The 23,785-nt window shown below is 38.6% G+C and overlaps 1 protein-coding gene across 2 annotated transcripts in view; it reads right to left on the minus strand.

Annotated features, from left to right (window-relative positions):
• ZPBP (zona pellucida binding protein) overlaps positions 1–23,785 on the minus strand; it is a 199,505-nt gene that overhangs the window by 167,400 nt on the left and 8,320 nt on the right. For both annotated transcript variants that reach the window (XR_012470594.1, XM_074196055.1), the window contains exon 2: positions 20,725–20,811. Coding sequence is in view for 1 of the 2 variants with exons in the window: in XM_074196055.1 (XP_074052156.1) it covers positions 20,725–20,811 (87 nt within the window). In the remaining variant the exon portion in view is untranslated. The remainder of the gene's footprint in view (positions 1–20,724; positions 20,812–23,785) is intronic.

Below are 23,785 nucleotides of genomic sequence, written 5' to 3' on the forward strand. Positions count from 1 at the left end.
TTTCTTAGGGAGTTCAATGATGGGTGGTGAATTTCTTTTTCTGATATAAGGTTGTTTAGGCATTTAATCTCCTCTTCATTTAACCTGGGCAACTTATATTTTTGTAAATATTTGTCAATTTCCCTTAGATTGTCAAATTTATTGGAATAGAGCTGGGCAAAATAATTCCAAATTATTACTTTAACTTCCTCCTCATTGGTGATGAGTTCACCTTTTTCATTTATTTAATACTAGCAATTTGTTTTTCTTCTTTCTTGTTTTTAATCAAATTGATCAAAGGTTTATCACTTTTATTGGGTTTTTTCATAAAACCAACTCTTGATTTTATTTATTAGTTCAATATTTTTTCTTCTGATTTTTATTAATTTCTCCATTAATTTTTAAAATTTCTAATTTGGTATTTAATTGGGGGGTTAATTAGTTCTTTCTCTAATTTTTTGGTTGCATATTTAGTTGATTTCCTCTTTCTCTAATTTATTCATGTAAGCATTTGAAGATATAATACATCCCCTGCCAACTACTTTGAGTAAATCTCAATAGGTTTTGGTATATTGTTTCATTATTGTCATTATCTAGGACAAAATAAATAATTCTATAATTTGTTGTTTGATCCACTCATTCTTTAAAATGAGGTTAGTCAGTTTCCAATTAGTTCTGAGTCTATATCTCTCTTGGCCAATATTGAATATGATTTTTATTGCATTATGATCTGAGAAAGATGTATTCACTATTTCTGCCTTTCTACAGTTGATCATTAGGTTTTAATGCCTTAGTACGTGGTCAATTTTTGTATAAGTGCCATTTACTGCAGAGAAAAAGGGATATTCCTTTCTATCCCCATCCAATTTCCTCCATAAGTCTATTATATCTAGTTTTTAACAATCTGTTTACTTCCTTAAACTTCTTTCTTGTTTATTTTATGATTCGATTTATATGAATCTGAGAGTGGGAGGTTGAGGTCTCCCACTAGTAGAATTTTGCTGTCTGTCTTCCTGTAGTTCTTTCAGTTTCTCCTCTAAGAATTTGGATGCTATACCATTGGGTGCATACATATTCAGTATTGCAGCCACTTTATTATCTATGGTACCTTTTAGGAGGATATAGTTTCTTTCTTTATCTCTTTTAATGAAATCTTTTTTTTTTGCAACTGCTTTATCTGAGGTAATGATTGCTACCCCTTTTTTTTCACTTCAGCTGAAGCAAAATATATTTTGCTCCAACCTTTTACCTTTACTCTATATGTATCTCTCTACTTCAAATGAGTTTCTTGTAAGCAGCATATTGCAGGATTCTGGTTTTTAATCCAGTCTGCTATTTGCTTACATTTTAAGGGAGAGTTCATCCCATTCACATTCAAAGTTATAATTACTAACTCTTTATTGCCCTCCATGCTATCTTCCCTCTATTTGTATTTTCCCCTTTGTTCCCTTTATCTGTATTCCCCACTATTTTGTTTCTGAATACCATCCCCTTTGGTTTGTTTGCCCTCCTATATCCACCCCCTCCCTTTCTTTCCCCTTTCCCTTTTTCCCTTTTCCCCTGCCCTTCTGTTAGTTCCCCCTTTTCTCCCTCTTCCTGTCTCCATCCTTCCCGCCCCTTTTCACCTTTTAATACTTTAAAGGAATATTTTTTTAAGTTAACTGAGTATGTGTGTAAGTTAACTTTAAGCCAAGTCTGATGAGAGGAAGATTCAGGTGCTTCTCATCTCCTCTCTTCTTCCCCTCTATTACCACAGGTCTTCTGTACCTCTTAATGTAATGAGGTTTGCCCCATTCAATCCCCTCCCTCCTTCCATCTCCTTCCTGTCCCCTTTTTTAGGGAGGAAATGTTTTTAAATCATTCTGAGTCAGAAAATTATGAGTATCCATCACTTCTAGCTAAGGATATTCTAATAAGAGTTACAATTCTTGAGAGTTATTAGAGTCTTTCTCCCAGGTAGGGTTATAGCCAGTTTCATCTTATTGGAGAGCAGGTTTTTTCTTTACCCCCCCCCATTTTTTATCTTTTTCATGTGTTTCTTGAACCTCCTATTTGATGTCTAAATATTCTATTTAGCTCTGGTCTTTTCATCAGGAATTTTTGGAATTCTTCCATTTTGCTAAATGCCCATTCTTGGCTGCATTCCAAGCAACCTTGCTTTTTGGAACATCTCGTTCCAGGCCCTTCAATCCCTTAATGTTGATGCAGCCAGGTCCTAAATAATCCTTACTGTGGCTCCTTGGTATTTAAATTGTTTCTTTCTGACTGCTTGCAGGATTTTCTTTTATCTGATAGTTCTGGAATTTGGCCACAACATTCCTTGGTGTTTTCATTTTAGGATCTCTTTCTGGAGGGGATCTATCAATAATTATTTTGCCCTCTGGTTCCATGATATCAGGGCAATTTTTCCATCACTAGATCCTATAATATTAAGTCCAGGCTTTTGTTCTCTTCAATGTTTTCAGGAAGACCGATAATTCTCAGGTTGTCCCTCCACGATCTATTCTCGAGATCAGCGGTTTTGCTGATGAGGTATTTTACATTTTCTTCTATTTCTATTTTTTTGACTTTAACAGGCTCTTGCTGTCTCATGAAGTCATTAGTTTACGCAGTCTCCAATTTTTTTTTTAGAGAGGAGTTTTCTTCATTTACCTTTTGCAACTCCTTTTCCAACTGGTCAATTCCATTTTTGAAAGAGCTTTCCATTTGACCAATTGAGGTTTTGAGAGAATTATTTTCTTTTTGCATTTGCCCAATTGAGGATCTGAGAGAATTATTTTCATTTTGTATTTGTCCAATTGTTTTTTCCAGTGATTTGTTGCAAGGTGTTTATCTTCTCTTTGGTTTCTTTCTCCAAATTTTCGAACTGATTTTTAAACTCCTTATTTCTTAAAGGAAGTCTTTCTGTGCTGGAAACCAGATCATATTCTCCTCAGAGGTTCTAGGTCTCTCTGAGTTAGGGTCTTTTTCTTCCAAGAAGTTTTCTATGGATCCACCTTTCCACTGACCTTTCTTCATTTTGATAAGACCTTGAGTTGGGGAGGGGCTGGTTCACAGAGGTTTGGTGTTGGGATCCCTACAGGCTTTACTCATTGAGTGTAATATCTCCAGCCAGTCAGTGGGGGGGTGCTAAAGGATTTGCTCACTGAGTGTAATTTCTCCAACTGGCCAGTAGGGGTGCTGGTTGCTTTATATGGAGTTTCTATGACCTTGATTGAGGCCTTCTCCCTTGGCCTGGAGGGAGTGATTTAAGCTTTTGACTTCAATACTTTTGTCTTCAATCAATGGTGGGACTATACCCTGGGGTGAGGTCGTCACTCTCCCTATAGTCAGATGAAGTGTTTCTTCTGCTCACACACCTGAGCCTGAGTCAGAAGGTATGTAATTCTTCTGGGAAGAGGCTTCAGATGAAATAGAGGCATGCTGGACTAGAGGAGCCCAGGGATGATGTCCAAAGCTCTCCTGCATTAGAACTCTCCCCACCCAGCCCTGCTAGCAAGTTGCCGAGGGTCAGTGCCAACACCAATCTCTGCTCCCTAGTTGACCCGTGCCCCCACAGTCAACCAGGCTCTAGCCCCAGCACTGATCAAACAGGTCCAGTTCTTGGTCCCTCAGGCTCCCGGGCTCTTACCCTGCTGCTAATCAGGCTGATCCATGGCTTATCGGCCCTCTGCACCAGGACTCACGATTGTGAAAGAAAAACCCTGAGGTAGATGTTGTTTCTCCTGGCTTTCTGGCGTTTGTTGATCGGATTTCTGTTAAGAAGTTTGCTTCATATCATAGATGGGGAAAGATCAGGAGATTTTAGAACTGTGCCTGTCTTATCTCTGCCATCTTGGCCATTAATCACTTACTTGATTTTCAGAAAGATTCCTTTTAATTCACATTAATAGAATCTTCATGTAATGCAGAGAATTGTGAATGTAGCAGAAACATAATCTGTTAAATCAGTGGAGGTTCCTGCTCTTGAGATTCTGCCTCCCTTGGACATTATTGATTGTATCTTGTCTCTTATTTTCCCTTCACTTAACTTTGGCGTGGACACTGGCTGTCAGGAAATGACATGCTGAAGAGGACTGCCATTGGAAGTTACCTGGTCCAAGGTGTAAAACCATTCCCCAAGTATCACCCTCTGTCCAGCCTACAATGGAGGGGTAGTTAACAGGTGCTTCAAACTCTCTTGCCTCTGGTCCAGAAGGATGGGACTTTCTCTGGCTCTTCCTCAATCCATGTGGATCTCCATGGTCCTCCCCATGTGGCCTGATTAACCCAAGCCTGTGTTCTCATTCTCTCTCTCATTCTCTGTCTCTCTCTCTCTTTCTCTCTCTCTCTCTCTCTCTCTCTCTCTCTCCTCTTTATAAATTAACTTTCCTATTACTTTCTTTGTGTCAAAAGTTATTTAATAAATCTCTATTTTCTTTTACATCAGCATCCCTGGGTCAAAGTGCAATTCTTCACAGCAGATAGTCAAACAATTGGCAACACGTGAGTTGAAGAGAATTTAGATATCATCTTGTCATTTTAAGTATCATAGCTGATTTTCCTATTCTCAGCAGCACAGGATCATAGATTGAGGGCTAGATGGGGCCTTAGAGGTAATATCATCCTATAGGTCAACATTTTCATTTAACAGATGGAGAAACCAAGGTTCAGAGAAGATAATGAACTTGCCTAAGATTAAATAGGTAAAGATATCCCAAAACAGAAGAGCTTTATCCTCCTCCCTTCATGTTCAATTGTAAAAATGAAGAATGGTAAATCTTTTTTGTCTAATATTCTCATTTTTCAGATGGGAAAAGTGATATTCAAAGAATTTAAATGGTTTATCTAAAGTCATATAAAAGGGTAATAAGTAGTTGATATATTTTATATGGACACAATATTTTTATTCTACCTTCCCTCCTTATAATATGCATTCCTTGAGGTAAAGATCAAGGTTTTTTTTTTTATCTTTTTTCATATCCCCAGTACTTAGTTGTTAACTGATTCCTTTAACTTCTACTTTCTAGATCATTCCTCTTTCCCTCATACCAAACTGGTTCCTCAGAAAGTTTCAGGTCTTCTACTTTCCTCTACAGAACTTATATCAATAGCTTTTAAGCATTTTCACAATTATTTTTTACCATTTAATCCAAAGAGTCAAGAAACATTTTTATTGGTTCTTGTCCTTCATTATTGATGTATACCAAAATGACATCACTATGTCTGAGACAAATTACAGTGTGTCCAATTGTGGCTGATCAGACCAATACAAGCTCAGAATAATCTACCACAGGTTAGGCACAAATTACCCATATGAACAGCTGTGGTGGGTACTCTAAATTTATATATGTCACATTTCCTTTAGGCTGCTTCAATTATGCCTTGCTCACAGAGCACAGCACCCTCACTGATGGGGGTACACCATGCTGGGTAGTCCTGTGCTAGGGTCTCCTACGCTGTACAATCAATTCTAATGTTCTTAAGAGAGACCTTCAGGGTGACCCATTATCGCTTCTTTGACCCCTTTGTGAGTTCTCCATAAAATAGTCATTTTGGCAAGCATATGTTTGGCATCTTAACAATATGTCCAATCCATTGTAGTTTCTCTCTCTACAGTAATGTTGAAATGCTAGGTAGTTTAGCTCAAGAAAAGCCCTCAGAGTCTGGTATCTTCTATCAGCTGATCTTCAGAATCTTCCTAAGACAATTCAAATGGAAATGATTCAGTTTCCTAACATGGTGCTCCTAGACTATCCAGATTTCACACAAGTAAAGCAATGAGGTCAGCAAAGTGGCTCTGTAGACCTTCACTTTGGTAGATAGTCTAATATCTCTTTTCTCCCATACTTTCTTTCAGAGCTTCTCAAATACTGAGCTGGCTCTGGCAACATATGCCTCCCTGGAAAGGATACTGTCAAGATAAGTGAAATGGTCCACAGTATTCAAAACATCTTCATTTGCTGTAATCAATGATTCCACATATGAATTGTGTGTTGCTTGGTGATGGAGCACCTGTGTTTTCTTGATGGTGTTAGACCAAAATGAGCACAAGCAGCAGAGAATCAATCCATACTTTATTGCATCTCAGCTTCAGAGGCTGCATTGAGTGCACAGTCATCAGCAAACAGAAAATCATGCACCAACATTCCCTCCACTTTGGACTTGGCTTGAAGAGTTTGCCATCAGTGTGGTAGCTGACCTTGAGGCCATGTTCCTCCTCAGCAAAGGTGTATAAAACAAACATCATGCTAAAATGCATGGGAGGAAGGATATAGCCTTGTTTCACTCCATCGGTGACTGGGAAATCTCAAGAACATCATCCACTATCCAGAAAATTTTGTCGTAATTTCTCATAAGCCTTCATGACTGATGGTATCGAAGGCCTTGGTCAAATCTACAAATGTTGTATACAGACCTCTGTTCTGCTCCTGACATTTTTCCTGGAGTTGTAGGGCAACAAAAACCATATACCTCTACCCTTTCTGAAGCCACATTGGCTCTCAGGGAAGTGATCATCTTCCAGGTGAAAGATCAGCCTATTTAGGACTCTGGCAAAAATCTTACAGCAATGATTAAGAGAGAAAAACCCCTTCGATTGCCACAGCACAATCTATTCCCTTTACCTTTATAGAGATAGATGATGGGAGGCATCCTTGAATTCTTGGGGGATAACCTCTTCATGCCATATGACCTGGAAAAATTTAGTTAGTTTTTTTGGATAATGGATCACCACTTTGCAGATCTATCTCAGCTGGAATAGAATGAATGCCAGGTACTTAGCCCCTTTAAAGAAGCCTAATGACATTCAAAATCTCTTCATTGGAACTTCAGTTAGGACAGATTGACTTCAACTTGAGGTAAATGATCAATGGCTTCAGCATTGTTTGATGATGATCTGTTGAGAACACTATGGAAGTGTTCAGCCCATCTCTCTAGAATCATGTCTCTGTCATTGATAAATGTGACTCCATCAGCACTGAGTAGCTGAGATGCACCATATGTCTTTGGCCCATAAACAGCCTTCAGGGCATCATAAAAGCACTTTGGGTTATTTCTCTCTCTCTGCATAAAACTGAATTTCATTTGTCTCTTACAGGGCCAAGAGTCCTGTGTCTCTTTAAGCTTTGCTTGTATTTTAATTTTGATGGAATTAAATGCTGCCTTCTTAGAAACAGATGAACTATCCTGATGGCAAACCTTAGGGAGTTGTTTTTTTCATTTAGCAGTTTCTGTATTCCCCCATCATTTTCATCAAACCAATCTTAATGTTTGTGAGTGTTCTGACCCAAATGAACAAATGTAGTGCTGTACACCAAATCTCTGAAAGTTGCCTACTCTTTTTCTGTTCCACTGTGGACAACTGTGTATTGGCTCAGTTTTTCCTCCAAGTTAGCAACAAACTGTTCCTACTCAGAGAGACACTCTAAACTCTTGACATTAATTCTTCTAGTATTCATTTTGCCTTGGGGTTACCACTTTGGTTGAATGTGAATAATTATCTTAGAAAGGATGAGTCTATGATCAGTCCAGCACTCTATACTACACATAGCATCTCACATCCTGTCTGCCTCTTCTCCTTATGATCACATAGTCCTATAGATGCCAATGTTTGCTATGAGGTTGTTGAAAGCTGTGATACCTCATCCAGGCTCTGCAAGATCTCTGAGGTTAGCTCCAGGTTAGAAATTTGGCACTTTTGTTAGTAACATTACCTGACCCTATCCTTGTAATTGGTATCTCATGTATCAATAACCAATTGTGGGGCCAGTGTGAGAAGAAATTACTGACTTATCTGCCCCAGTATCTATCAATCCTTGAAACTTTTGTCCAGTAATAGTCGGGGCCCAAAATATCTGATTTCCTGAGCTGCCAAATCCTTGGCTTCCTCTCACCTTTGATACACATTTTTCCTGTTTTTGATATGGTAGGTGAAGCAATTGTGGCATTTGAGTGCCCTTGAGTATAAGGAAATTTTTGATCTCAGGTATGACATAAGCCATAATCTATATTTTTCCAGGAACCACCATGAGGCCTTGCATAGAAAGGCTACTGCATCCCATAACCAATCCAACACATTTATCAGGCAGGGGGCCCACATACCCCTGTGGGAACAGTATATATACCCATGCTTGCCAATAAAGTCATGTAACATGCAGAAGCAGGTCAAAGCCTGCACTGCCAGGGGATGCATGCCATAAATCTAAAACTGTTAATTCAGTGGATGAAGAATGTATTCTTGTGGAACTGTTTGAGGTGGTGTGAAATTCAATGTTGTGCCCCTATTTGTCAGAGATGGGGCTAGCCCCTCTCGAGTTTCCCAAAATAGGATTGCCATCCTTATCTAAAACAGAGCTGCACTTGGAAGTCCAGCACTTTCCTTTTTTACAGCATGGACATACATTCAAGGGACCCTTACCATGCGAGCTGGTTTCCTCGAGGTGTCCTGTCAGTCTCCTATTCTGCAATCCCTTTGAAAATGCCCTTTTTTCTATACCTAAAACATTTTGTCCTTGCAACTTCCCGATATCTCTGCTCCCAAGAGCTACAGCCATAACATGGGGCATTAAAGGCGGCTGTTCCCACATTTGACACCATGTCACAGTCATGTTTCTTCTCCCTCCTGCCAATGGCTGCTTACAATCATCATTAAAATTTTCTAATCCTTATTTCTGTAATATAATATTGCATGCTTCATAATCCCCCACGCTTCTCTGAATAGCCAGGCTTTAAATTGAGGGAAATTTTCATTCAGACCTTGAATGATCTTAGTAAAATAAGTACCCCCATCTTGTTTACCAGGAAGCTTCACCCAAGCTGCTTTAACTGCAATCATGACCTGTTCATAGGCTTGTAAATCATATCTCAACTAAGGAGCTAGCTAAGAATAAAGTCCTGTTCCTGTAAGCATCCCAAAAGACATTCTGACATTAGTTTGTTCATTTCTTTTGGCTTGTTCATGACAAAGTTCAAAGAACTCAGTTTTCCATAACAAGAAGTCAGTTTTTGTGACTGAAAACCAATCTTGTGGACAGAATACTAACTGAGCAGTGGTTTCTGCTAAAGCCAAGAAATACAGGCCAGTGAGTCCATAATTAGAAACTTCAGCCTTTAATTCTTTTAGGACTTTAAAATCTAAGGCTATATGTTCTCTAAACACTTCTTCTGGATTGCGGGGATCAGGGTTTTTCTAAAACTGGGAGCACTCAGGATATCTTGCATGTCCCATGGTATTTCCTCCCCTCTATTCCTTGCTTCCTTTTCTGTTTTCTGTATTATACTAAGTTCTTCTGAGGAAGCTTTTGGCAAGTTGTACCATCTGGAATGTGATCCTGTTTAAAGCAGGTCCTGAGCTCTGTTTCTTCCAAAGAAGCTGAAGGTTCTACTTCCAGGACTTCTGCACTAAATAATTCACACACCAATTCCTCCTTATCTGGGAATCTGGCCTTGTACCCATGTCCTCTTTCAAAATTTTAGAAGCAAGTGGCACTTATCACAGTGGGGGTGGGTGTAAGGCAAAATTTTAACACATTACATATGGAGAATGGGGTAACCGGGAAAGCTACAGTTCCTTCTTCTCTGAATCACTCACTCATTTATCTCCCCACTGTTTCCCATTTTTCTAAGTCTAATGTTCCTTTTTCTAGAAACCATAAGCAACATTTTTCTACACATTCAATAAATTCCTCTAATTGTTGGTTGGTAATTAACAAACCCCTTTAACGAACTAATTTCTTTAATATCTATAGTCCCATTTTTCTCTCTATAGAATCCCCAAGTAAGCCTCATGAATTAAAAATGAAAGTAAAGAAGAAACTTCTAAAAAGCACAGTTAAAGTTTAATTAGTATGAAGACTTTCCACTGTGTTTTTCACCCCTACCTTGTTACTTTTGTTTCCCTGGAGCTCCTTCCTAGGGGCCAACACCATGTCCTTCGTTTCAGGAGAGTTCCCATAGCAGGTCCTCATCAGCTCCCTGTTCAGGTGCCACTTAATGCCAATATCCCTGGGCATGTGTTTGCAGTGACATGAGAAATAACTGGGCCAGTCAGAGAGTCATGGATGACTGCATTTATTGATCAGGGGTCCAGGATATTTATACTATAACTACAGCAGTAAACAAGTCTCTACTCCACTTGATTCATACAATACTTATTATTCTTCTCAATAGACCATGTTATTCCAGAATGTCAAAGTACAAGGGTCACATGATTGATCTAGTTGTTAATCAGAGTTATGTGGCTAGCCCATACCTGTGTAGGACATGGTCCTGGATCACAGGCAGTCATGCAGAGCCTCAGGCTACATCACTAATAAAACTTGGAGCTGACCTCAGAGATCCTTGGAGAACCTGGATCAGGTATCACAGCTTTCCACAGAGGGTGCATCTAGGAAGTTTTATTGCATTTATGTAAATGGAAAACAGACAATGTTTGTGACGAGAAGGTCATGAGATGCACAAGTCTTCAGTAGAAGGTGACCAATGCTGCTGCTATTTTCAACTCCATCCTTCCTAAGAATTTCCTGCCATATCTGGTAGTCTAAGCCTACTCTAGCATTAAAGTTACCCAGAATTATAAGCTTATCCTCTTTTGGTACATTGCTAATAAGGGTCTCTAGGTCTTCATAAAATTTTTCTTTGACTTCATCAGGGTTTGTCATGATGGAGCATAGGCAATGATGTTGTTTTCCCAGAAGTAACAATCTTAATGTCAGGAGCCTGCCTTTCACTCCTTTTGGTAGGCATTCAAGAATGTTGGATAGATTCTGATTGTAAAACCTACCCCCAACTTCACTGCATTTCCCTTCCCTGTGACCATTTCAGGAAAAAAAATGCTCATCCAGCTCTGACTTGAGTATGCTGGTCTCCATTTGCCAGTTTTATTTCACTCAGAAGTTGCTATTTGGACATACCTGCTGAATTCTCTTGCAACAAGAGCTGTTCATCTTTCAGGTCTATTGGATTTTGTGGTGCTTATAAGAGCACACACATTCCATGCACTGATGGTGAATAAAATCTTCTTTGAAGAAGTTTCTGTTGTTTGGTTTTGTTTTGCTTTGTCTCAAACACATTATGGGATCCCTGCCTGCTGTGGTAATCAGGTCAGGGTTGGATAAGCAGACAATTTTTAGGGCACCTTTTCTAATCCCTTCTTCACTGTAGGAGGTGAGCAGTGTAATTCTTAAAAGAGCTGCTCAGTCACCCAGAGAGCCACCAAATCTCACTGCTATTTTCACAATGGGGGAAACAACTCTATGGCCTGGGCCTCCCATGTGCAGGGTTATGACTACAGCTCCAAGTGTATCCATATCTGCTGCTTCATCACTTGCCTATTGCTACAGAAATGATAAAGTATGGGTGATTTTTTTTGATGTGTGTACAAATTAGAATTAAGTGAGGTAGAGTTGCACAAAATCTTCCATCTCACTCTTTCGTTCATCATCATGAACCAGTGTGGCAAAACAGAGTCAAGACAATTGGTGATGGCTCTAGATGCAGCAGATGACATTGGCATCTTTGATGTATAACCAAGCTCTCTAAGCACTCCATAGCATCTGCTTCAGTTGCCTTCATAGTCACTGGAACAAAGTGTTCTCATCTACTCATTCCATCAGTGGAAGACTTCACATACAATTCACCGATGAGTTTGAGACTCCCTCAGTCCCTCAACCTGGTTTAGCCAAAATAGTTTACTGGGGTGTGGCCACTACAACTTCTTGGAGCCACAGGTGAGAGGTGGCTCAGGTGGACATCAAAGGTAGAAAGCAGCCCCAAAAAGGGCCTGAAAGTCCTCACACCAGAAATACTAGTCTTTCTTGAACACACCATACACTCCAAGGAAGATTTTAGAAACAGCATATCAAGCCTTTGTTCTAACTGCTGATTTCATGTGCAAGAAATACCTCTTAATATTAAAAATCACAACCATTCCCTTAAGTCTCCAAAAAAAGAAGTCATTATAAGCTGTCAGCAGTTTTTCATCTAGATGCTTATTATTCGGTGAAGTGGCTTTACATGCATACACAAAACCAAATACAACTCAACAGAAGAGATATAGAGATATCATAGATGCCTATTACTATGAACCTCTGGACAAAATAGTAAAGTGTAAAGACCAGACAACTAGAGTAACAAGATGGGTCAAAAAAAAAAAAACCCCAACATATAGGGCTGAAGTCTAAAATTACCTCTCCCCAACAAACCTGTATAATGTATGCTTCTACTTATAACATATCTTGTGTTCTAAATTTAGTAAAAGAAAGTAATTCACATGTAAATGAATATCTTGTGCATGCACACATATGCTTTGCTAGAGTTTAAGACAAAGTTTCAAAAGGAACTATATAAATAAAGAGACTCCATACAATGTGACTTGTGGCACATCATAAAGCCCTCTTAAGTTTTATTTTTATAGTCTATAAAAATAAGGAGGTTGGACTAGTTAACCTCTAACCTTCAGAGCAGCACAAAGAGAGAATGGACTTTTGATTCCATTTAGTCCAAACCATTCATCTAGAACCACACTCTACAAAATACTAACAAGTGGGCAATGATGTTTTGCTTAAAAACCTCAAGAAATGGGGTGGCTAGGTTGCAGAGTGGATAGAGCACCAGGCCCTGGAGTCAGGAGTACCTGAGTTCAAATCCGACTTCAGTCACTTAATAATTAGCTAACTGTGTGGCCTTGGGTAAGCCACTTAACTCCATTTGCCTTGCAAAAAAAAAAAAAACATCCTAAAAAAAGCCTCAAGAAAAGAGAAGCCTGATTCTTCCTATTGTCTGTCCACTATGGGGCAATACTAGTTATTAAAAAGTTTTGTGGCTTTTTTTAATATTGAAGCCAGTTCCATGACTAAAACTTCCACCTATTGCTCTTAGCTCAGTCCTCTAAGATAAAGTTTAATCTTTCCTCAAAATCACTATCGATTGTTCAGTGGGTTTCAGTCATGTTCAAGTGTTCATTTATGGGTTTTTTTAGGTTTTTTTGGAAAAGAGACTGGAGTGATCTGCCCTTTTCTTCTCCAGATCATTTTATAGATGAGAAACTGAGGCAGCAGGATCAAGTGACTTGTACAGGATCCCAGAACTATTGAATTCCTGAGCTCAAATTTTAACTCAGCCCACAGACAGAAGGGAGTTCAGGGATGATTGCAGAGGTCTTTGTTTTATCCCTGAGGCAAGACAGCTACTTTGCTCATACCAAGATCAGGTTGAAATCTGGGGGGCCAGACTAGGAAAAGGAACAGAAGCACAACAGAGCTTACTGTCGCAATGGAGGAGAGACTCTCCTCATGGTTCCAGGGCAGAAAGGAATGCTTATGGTCATCCACAAATCAGAGCACAGGCCAGGAAAGCAGTCATAGCCTCTCATAAGATCTTGAAAGAATTGAGAACTTGTCGATCTCTGGGAAGGTATCATTGAAAACAACTGCAAAAACCTTCAAAAACTTGAGGCAATGTGTCCCCCACCCTGTCAAACAACTGAAGAAAAAAAATCTGAACACAGAAATTCAGAACAAGATAACAAAGTCAAAGCTTCTGTATCCAAAGACTCCAAGAATATGAATTAGTTTCAGAAAATGGAAGAGCTCAAAAACTTGATTTTGAAAATCAAGTAAAGGAGGCAGAAGGACAAATTGGGAAGAGAAATTAGAGCAATGGGGGAAAATCATGTAAACTGAGTCAGTAGCTTGATGAAGGAGATACAAAAAAAATGCTGAAGAGAATAACATATTAAAAACCAGTTTGGGTCAAATAGAAAATGTAGTCCAAAAGGCCAATGAGGAGGAAGCTGCCTTAAAAAGCAGAACTGGTCAAATTGAAAAGGAGATACAAAAGCTCTCTGAAGAAAATAATTCCTTAAAATGTAGTATGGAGCTAAGGGAAGCTGATATTTTTGTGAGAAATCAAGAAACAATAAAACAAAACCAAAAGAATAGAAAATATGAAATATTTCACTGGAAAAACAAACTGACCTGGAAAACAGATCCAATAACTGAAAAAATTATTGGACTACCTGAAAGCCATGACCAAAAGAAAGGGCCTAGATGTCATTTTTTCAAAAAATTATCCAAGAAAATTGCCTTAATATCCTAGAAGAAGATGGTAAAATAGAAATTGAAAGGATCTATCCATCACCTCCTGAAAGGGATTACAAAATGAAAACTGCTTGGAAAATTTTAGCCAAATTTCAGAAAGTTGAAGTCAAGGAGAAAATATTATAAGTAGCCAGAAAGGAAGAATTCAACTACCATGGTGCTACAGTCAAGATAACACAAGATTTAATAGTTTCTACTTTGAGGGATTGTAGGACTGAGAATAATGATATTCTAGAAGACAAAAGAGCTTGGATTACAACTGAGAATCAACTACCCAGCAAAACTGAACCTACTTTTTGGAAAAGATGGACACATTCAATGAAATAGAGGACTTCCAAACTTTCCTGCTGAAATAACCAAAGCTGAATAGAAAATATGATCTTCAAATACAAGACTCAAGTAAAGTATAAAAAAGGATAAACAGGAAAGGCAAATCATACAGGACTAAATGATGTTGAACTGCTTATATTTCTACATGAGAATATGACACTGATAACTCATGAACTTTTTCATTTATTGGGGCAGTTCAAAGGAACATATTTAGACAAAAGCACAGATAGTAGTTGAATTTGAAGGAATAATATATTAAAAAGATGGAATTAATGGAGCAGACAGGAAGGTACTGGGATAAAGGCAAAGGCGAGGTAGAAAGGGTTATTTCCCATAAAAGAAGCAAGAAAAAGCTTTTACAATGGAGTAGAAGTGGGGGGAAGGTGGGGAGTAAGGAAGCCTTAATTGCATCAAAATCGGCTTTGAGAGGGAATAACACACACACACACACACACACAGAGACACACAAGCTCAATTTGAGTATAGAAAACTATCTTACCCTAGAGAAAAAAAGAAGAAAGGAATGACAGAAAGGGAAGGGTGAGAAAGAGGTGGTATGGAAGAGAGGGAAAGATCATGGCAGGGGGTAGTTAGATACAATATACTTTTGAGGGGACAGGATGAAAGGAGAGAGAGAGAGAGAGAGAGAGAGAGAGAGAGAGAGAGAGAGAGCAGAATGGGGATGGGGGGAATAGTCTGGAGCTAGCAATAGCAGCTGTGGAAATAAAATACTGAAAACAAGTTTCTCTGATAAAGACCTCATTTCTCAAACACAGAAAACTGAGACAAATTTATAAAAAATATGAGGTATTCCAATTAATAAATGATCAAGAGATATGAACATTTGTCATATGAGGTTATCAATGCAATCTATTTAATTTTTTTTTAATGTCCTACACCTCACAATTGATAGGAGAAATTCAGGTTGAAACAATTTTGAGGTATTATTACTCTTATACTTATTAGACTGGCTATTAGGACCTAAAGAGAAAATGACAAATGTTGAAGGGAATGTAGGAAAATTCAGACATTGATATACTGCTAGAGGAGTTGTGAAATGATTCAACAATTCTGTAGAGCAATATGTAACTATATCCAAAGGGCTATAAAACCATAGCCATATGAAACCTTTGGCCACTGGTGCTTCTATAAAGTCTATATTCCAGAAAAGATGAAACACAGGAAGAAAAGAATCTATATGTATACAGGAACATTTATAGCAACTCTTTTCTAGTGGCAGGAAGCTGGAGATTGAGGAGATGTCCATCTTTGGGGAATGACTGAATAATTGTGGTATGTGATTGAAATGAAATGAGGTTCTGTTATGGGAAATGATGAAGAGGATACTCTCAGTAAAAAGCTTACATGAAATGATGCAATGGGAAACGTACAAAGTACATTTATATACAAAATAACAGCAATATTTGCAAGATGATCAGCTATGAATGACATGTCTTTTTTCAGCAATGCTGTGACCCAAGAGAACGATGACAGACTTTTAATAAAGAATACTATCTATCCCCACAATAGAACAAAGCATGCTTTTCTACTTTCACTTTATTTTTCTTGAAGTGTTTTTCATTTTTTGTAGGGGGTAGGGGGTTATATTTACCTTTGCAATATGATTATTGTAGTAATGTTTTTCATGCCTACACATTTTTATTATTATTATTTTTGCTTTTTTATAAGGCAATGGGGTTAAGTGACTTGCCCAAGGTCACACAACTACTAAGTATCACGTCTCTAAGACCAAATCTGAACCCAGATCTTCCTGGCACCAGGGAAGTACTCTATTCACTATACTACCTAATGGCCTCCATGACTACACATTTTTAACACACACCAAGTAATTTGCTTTCTTAATGAGGGAGAAGGAGATGGGGAAAAGGGAGAGAATTTAGAACTCAAGGTTATGGAAGTAAATCTTGAAATTTGTTTTTGCATATAGCTAGGGAAAAAATTTTTTTAAAGTTCACAAGTTATTATATATAGTTCATAGGTTAAGTCCTTCAGAGAAGCAGCAAGACATTGAGTTTCTGTAGTAGTAGCGGAGCTAAGTAAAGCAGAAACAGCCACCAGCTGGGCTGGTGAGAACATCAAGGACAGTGAAAAGGGAGAATGTAAGAGCTTATTTGGGGGTTCATGTTCTAGAACAGGCTGTCTTCACAGGAAATCAAGCAACTGGGGATAACTAGTAGAGAAGAACAAACAAAGGGGGACGTGGGGGGGATCACACTCCCACCCCCCCACTCCCCCCACCAGCAGGCTACACTCAAAAGGATGATAAGAAGCTCAGGTGAGGAATGAGCTGAACTTTTTAAGGAGGTCAGAGGAAGCTTTAGTTGGGGCCCAACAGTAGAGATATGGCAAATGAGGGGTATGCAGATAAGGGGCATCAAACCAGAGGCTTGAACCTTTCAGGCTCAGGCAAGAATCCATTGTTTTGTTGATAAAGGTCTTTGTGTCTGGGGCAGGGAGAGTCCTTAGGGAGGGGCAAGGTACTTTCCTAAAAGTTCATTGACCTTGGCGGTGTGTAGCTTGGACAATGGGATAGGAAGGGGGGGGGGATACATAGAAGAGAGGGTTCAGATGAATAACTATAAAATAGTTCCCTGTCCAATTATTTCCCCTACTTCAATAAAATAAATTATTTAAGATATCAAAAAAATAATGTTCTAAGAGTCTGGGCTAGAGTTGTACCAATTTCACAAAAGTTGCATATGCAACCAGAAAAATAAACATTAAGATGATTAAATTTCTAGAGAAATACTGTCTCCAAGGAGTGTTGGGTGAGCCCCATAATAGAAAATCACAAATTAATAGCATCTATAATTTAATTTGATTTGTTAAAAATTTCCCAATAACATTTTAACTTGCATCCAGTTGTGGAAGTTTTGCTACCCATGATTTTGACACCTTGATACAGACCTATTCTGCAATATACTTGTTACTTATTTTCACATAACTTAAGTCTTCTCTGTGCAAAATTTAATAGAGAGTAAAGAGCAAAGTACAGTATTTAACAATGTTCCCATTTTATAACTAAATACAATGTGTTATTTGATGTTCACCAAGAATAGCTGCAAGATTAACAGACTAATATTTGCATTCAGTAATACACAAATTATAAAGTTAGAAGCAAAATATATTAAATTGTTTTTAGTATGCAAATGAATACAGAATGGACTATTATAAATGCTTTCTTTAGCTCATCTGCATAATGTGAAGTTCTGAGCAATGGGAATCTTCATCTTGGAAAACTCACAAGTTGGAATGAAAGATCATGAATCAGGAAAAAAGTGATTCCACTACTGGAGTACTGATATGAGGCTTAATGTGGGAAAGAATCAAAGTGTTTTGCTTCCACAAGGATGAAAGAAGATCTAAGAATGAGAGGATACTGACAGAATCTCATAGATGTCTGTGAAGATAATACTTTACAGGGGCAGCTAGGTGGTGCAGTGGATAGAGCACTGGCCTTGGAGTTAGAAGTACCTGAGTCAAATGCGGCCTCAGACACTTAATAATTACCTAGCTGTGTGGCCTTGGGCAAGGCACTTAAGCCCATTTAAAGAAATAACTTTTGCAACTAGTCAGAGGTTGACTGAGGGTCTGTGTTCTTCTCCTCTGTGCCTGCTCAAGGAGGTTACTGTTCACTCCCCTGAGCCCATTAGTATAATGAGCAGGGTGGGGAAAATGTATGGGGTGAATATACCAATTAGTTTGTGACCCTGGCCGATGGGCACTCATTTGGGATACAATAATAGAAATGTTTTTGATAATTCTCCTGGAAAAATGCAAGAAAATAGAGCTCGAAAATTGCTTGACTTCAAGCATATTTCTTGGCATTCTCTGTGGAGAAATATCTCGGGGATTTCTGGGAGTTAAATGTCTGGGGGTAAAACCCAAGGTATGGAACAATCCCTTAAGATGGTGAGGAGGTGGCTGAACTACATTAAAAGAACCTGGCTTATAAGTCCTTGTACCAGGCTAGGACCCAAATGAAAGACCAGAGTTTTGGAGGACTAGGGTACCTGAAATGGGGTGGGAAAGTCAGGGTTCCCCTTCAGGAATCTCCGCAAAACTCAAAGTTCACCATGGGGAGAATCGCTGGTAGACCTGGGAGGCCAGGCAGCCTTGTGACCAGAAGTCATAAGAAAAGAAGTCAATTGGATCCTGTTATGGTGTGCATGAGTGCCTGAGATCCTGAAGGTATGTTTGAATTGTATGCTCTGTCTTGTTTGTCACTGTGTTCTAAATTGTTTGGATTAGTCCTAGCCTTGGGGTTTTTCTGGGCATGGGGACTTGGCTTAAGTTTTAAACTGGGAGTGGGGGGAGTTCACAAGAGATGAGTGGAGTAGTTTTGGGAGGTGGGGGGGGTATGTTCTGCAACATCCACAGCCTCCCTAGTGGAGCTCAGCCCCTCCTTCCATGAGCCAGTGGTAGCAGCCCTAGTAGCCCTGGTGTATGGAGTTGGAGATGGGAGGTGGGGCAGAACTTTTTTTTTAGATTTTTCAAGGCAATGGGGTTAAGTGTCTTGCCCAAGGCCACACAGCTAGGCAGTTATTAAGTGTCTGAGACCAGATTGGAACCTAGGTACTCCTGACTCCAAGGCTGGTGCTCTATTCACTGCACCACCTAGCCGCCCCGGGGCATAACTTTTAAAGACCAAAAGTTGTAGTGGAGAGAGATGAGAAGAAAACAAATTTTAAAGGAGATAATTAAGACTGAGAAGTTATAGGAGGGAAGAGTTCTTATTCTCATGGCTATCTGGGGAATGACCCATGCCTTCTCCCTGGGTTGGGGGAGAGGGAGGGAGACTGTGCAAATGGTGGCTTCATTCCATCCCCCCAAAATCATTAAGACTTGAATTCTAAACTGAGTTCAGCTGAGGAGTGCCCCATCCATGGGAGGGGATGGGGAGGAGACTTCAAGGGCTGGGGGCTAGGGGAGAGATACACTGACAGATAGACAGAGACAGGACCAGTTCATCTCCACCATCTCATGCCTATGTGTACAAGTTGTTCAGTCAGGGGATCTGCCCCTTTTGATATCTGTAACTTGATTCTGTACGTGTGTTGCCCCTACTTATGTACCAACGAAGGGATGAAGGTTTTGATGGAAAGGAGGAGGAATGGGGTGAAGATATACTCCATTAAGAGAAAAGGAGGGGGCAGGTAGGTGGCTGAGCACTGAACCTGGAGACAGGAGGATTTGAGTTCAAATACGATCTAGACACATAATGATTACTTAGCTGTGTGACCTTGGGCAAGTCACTTAACCCCACTGCCTTACAAAAACAAAAACAGGAAGGAAGAGTTAGACAAAAGGAAAGAGGATTAAAGAAATAATTTTGCAACTAATCAGGGGTTGACCAAGGGTCTGTGTTGCTCTCCTTTGTGCCTGCTGAAGAAGGTTACTATTCACTCCCCTGTGCTCATTAGTATAATGAGCAGGGCAGGGAAATATATGGGGGTGAATATATCAATTAAATTGTGACCCTGGCCAATGATTGGCATAAAGGGTAAAAAATAAAACTTTCAAACTGCAAACAAGATCCAGCATTGCCATGATTCGGGGTTCTCTTTCCTTAAGAGAGGAGGTCCTTCTTTGCAAAGATGCATCAATAAAAGCCATTTTAATCACTCTGGACTAAGTATTTATAATAATGAGACACTGATAATATTAAGGAAGTAGAAAAAGAAAGATGATACTAAAATATTATGACAAAAATAATAGCTTTCTTCAAGTAATTAAAATCTACTTGTCATGTCAAACAAAATAAAGCTTAAAGGATCACAAAGGAACAAAAAGATAAATTCAAACATTTTCTTTTTCAAAAGAAGCCTGCTTTAAACAAACACAAATTGTTTAAATAAATAAGTTTATTCCCACTGGTTTTCCTAATCTCATTACGATTTCATTTGGCCCTCATTTAGATCTCAAAGTAAAATAATATCAATTTGAATTGATTGAATTAAAAATATGAGTTTACATATACTTAAAAATTTTTAAATACATCATAAACTGAAGTGTAAACCTTTGAGACTACTATAAAAGAGTTGTATAATATTTTATGTACTCCTGAATGTTCAAATTAACTTTGAGAAAGGGTTCATTGCTGAGATGTTGCATATATCCTCACAAAATCTTAAGTAGGGGCATTAAGCAAGGTTGAATTTGAATGAACACAACCTTCTGGTAAAAATGATCCTGTGGACATAAAGAGGTAGGTAGCCTACCTTCTCTTTTCTGGGGCTAAAATGGACTTAAATTAAAGGTAATCATATTACTTTTTTTAGAAACACAGATAATTTATTATTTAACTTATGAATACCTGGAAAGTTTAATGATGCTTCTAATTTCACCGTGTGTGCATCCTCAAGGATCTGTCTAAAGTACTGTACAGGATAAAGATATCCAACTATAAAAGAAACATGAAAGAAATTAATGGTGTATTCGACTTTTAGTAGAAAAAGATTAAGTTGTTTCCATTGAATTGTTAACATGGTGGCTAAATTGCTAAAAGAACTATAAAACTGTTACCACTGAAACTAGTAGTATTTTTTTAGGCTTTTTTTTTTGCAAGGCAATGGGGTTAAGTGGCTTGCCCAAGGCCACACAGCTAGGTAATCATTAAGTGTCTGAGGCCACATTTGAACTCAAGTACTCCTGACTCCATGCTCTATCCACTGCACCACCTAGCTGCCCCAGTAGTATTTTTGATAAGAAAACATTGCCAAATGTTCAGACTTTCAATAATTATTTATTAAAGTAAGTAGTATTAAATGATATTTTTAATGCAGACTACTCAATATTATTTATCAAATATTTTATTTAAATTTAATAAATTTCTAGTTGTAAACCCAGGACTGTACTTATTATGGGATAACATTTTAAAGATATTCCCAGAAGACATAGATTATTTTATTACAATTGATGTAAAGAAACAAATAAAACAAATTTCAAATATGGATGGGGTTTTCTTGGCAAAGATACTGAAATGATTTTTCCTTTTCCTTGAAACTGAGACAAACAGGGATAAGTGACTAGCCCAGAGTCACACAGTTATTAAGTGTCTGAGGCAGGATTTGAATTCACAAAGATGAAGCTTCCTTAGTCCAGGTTCAGCACCCTAATCACTGCACCTCTTAACTGCTCTAGATTTCTAATTAATTAGGACCAAAATAGTCTGTCTCATCCTTCCTTTCTCCTATTACTAGAAAATACCAACCTTTCATTCCCCATACCCTCTGACTCAGAGGTTATATGCCAAGTCAAAGACCTCTTTACCCTTATCAACTTTTTTCACTTCAGTTAATCCAATTTGACTCAATCCCTTTTAGGTCCCTTTTTCTTCTGCCTTCATCTTCCAATATACCCTCAAAAATTCAAACATAGCTAACAAACTCCCCTTTCTTACTCATTTCCTTCTATATTCTCCCCACCTCTGGACAGTCACAGAAATGCAGATTTCTTCAGGAGATAATTCAACTACTGCCATCCTAATGCAGTGCTTGCTCCTTGTTTTCTCATACTGCTCCATCTTCCCCTCCCCCCAAAACATGCACATCTTGATCTACTTGAAGACACTTTCTTAGTAAGCTCTACTGCTTTGAGATTTACTCCAGTTTATCAATGTCACCTCTCCACAGACTCTTTTGCTGACATCTAGGACACTCCCTCCTATCTCAAGGGATCAGTAACTGACTGAAAGGATCAGAGATTTTAAAAGCTAGGAGGCCACTGGGTTCAACATGTTCATTTTACACATGAGGAAATTGAGGCCCAGAAAGGCTAAATGACTTGTCCAGGTTCACACAACTGTACCTGAGGTAGGTTCTGAACCCAGGTCTTCCAGATTTCAGTGTCAGTGCCCTATAAACTATATAGCCTCCCACTGTTACCGTTGAAGATTTCAGTGTTCACATTCGTGACCTTCTGAACATCATGATCTTTGGCTTTATCAATCTCCTTAATTCACATGACTACCACCTTAAATCTATCTGAGCCTCTATCACCCAAAGGTGTGGTCAGTCTATGTCACCCAAAATTATTCTACCTCCAACACTGTGAATTGTGAAACTCCTCTCTCTGATCACACTTTCCTATTCTTTTATCTCTTCCTCAGCTTCATTTTTCTTGATGTCTTTCACTCACTATCCTTTCTTGTTCTGATCTCATTGAATGTAGGGTTAAGACTGACTCTGTGGCTATTTCAACAAGATATTGCCTCACCTCTTCAAGTTCCTGCCCCTTTGTCATTCCATTGTTCATATCTTGTCAATGCACCCCACTCCCCCACCCGAGTCTCCCCCAGTCTGTCATTTCAATCTTCTGTCTTTATCCATTCTTTTCTCAGGCTGTAAGATACTGCTGATTGGCAAATGTATTCATTCAAATGTTACCATTAACCTAGCCCTTAGTCATCTCTCAAGAAACTCTTGTCACATGTCTTATAGTAGCATCACCATTCCAAACCTCCTCAAGTCTATCATGACTCTAATTCTTCCTTTCCTCAGTAGATGACATCTGTTCCCACTACACCAAAAAAAATAAATAAAAATTCAGTCATATAGCATGAGTCTTTTCCCATAATCCACATTTCAAAACCTCTCTACATCTTCAACTTCTTTGCTCTAACATGAACAGATATAGTCACCTTTCTCCTTACCCATGGTTAAATGCCTTCCCATCTTCTTTAAAACCTTATCCTATTATTCCTTCTCTCTTCATCTTCCATCTACTGGTTTCTTCTCCACTGATTACATTCTCATCTTCCCTACTATAAATTAGCCTCCCTTTGGCCTTGCCTTCAAACTCATATGATAGTCCTGTATCTTTCATCCCTTTTACTGTTTACTCCTAGAATGTCTATAAATAGTGCCTCTCCTTCAATACCCATTTATTATTCAACCACCTGTAATCTTTCATCCAGATCTACTACTCTATTGAGTCTCTCAAAGAGTACCAGTGATCCCTTGATTGCAAAATTTCATGGCTTTTGCCCAGTCCTCATCCTCTTTAAATATGCTGCACAAGTCAGCACAGCTTAGTGCCTTTTCCTCTTCACTTGACTTCCATGATTCTGCTCTTCCTTGGTTCATCACTATCTCAGCTTCTTCTCTGGATCATTTCCCTAAGTTCTCTCCCAGGCATTTTTTTTCTACTTTTCACACCCAATGTTCTAATTCTTGAGATCATATATTTAATTTTCATCCAGTATAGATAGCTGCCAAATAAAAATATCCACTAATCTCTGGTTATTCTACAAGGACCCTCAATGATGGTCTTTCAAAGTCACAGTTAAATTGTAGGAAATGTAGATATATCCAATTACACTACTTGATCTATAGAACTCCATGCACAATAAGACATTATATTTATTATAACATATT

This window comes from Macrotis lagotis, chromosome 8 (genome assembly GCF_037893015.1).
Source record: "Macrotis lagotis isolate mMagLag1 chromosome 8, bilby.v1.9.chrom.fasta, whole genome shotgun sequence".
NCBI classification, from domain to species: Eukaryota; Metazoa; Chordata; class Mammalia; order Peramelemorphia; family Peramelidae; genus Macrotis; species Macrotis lagotis.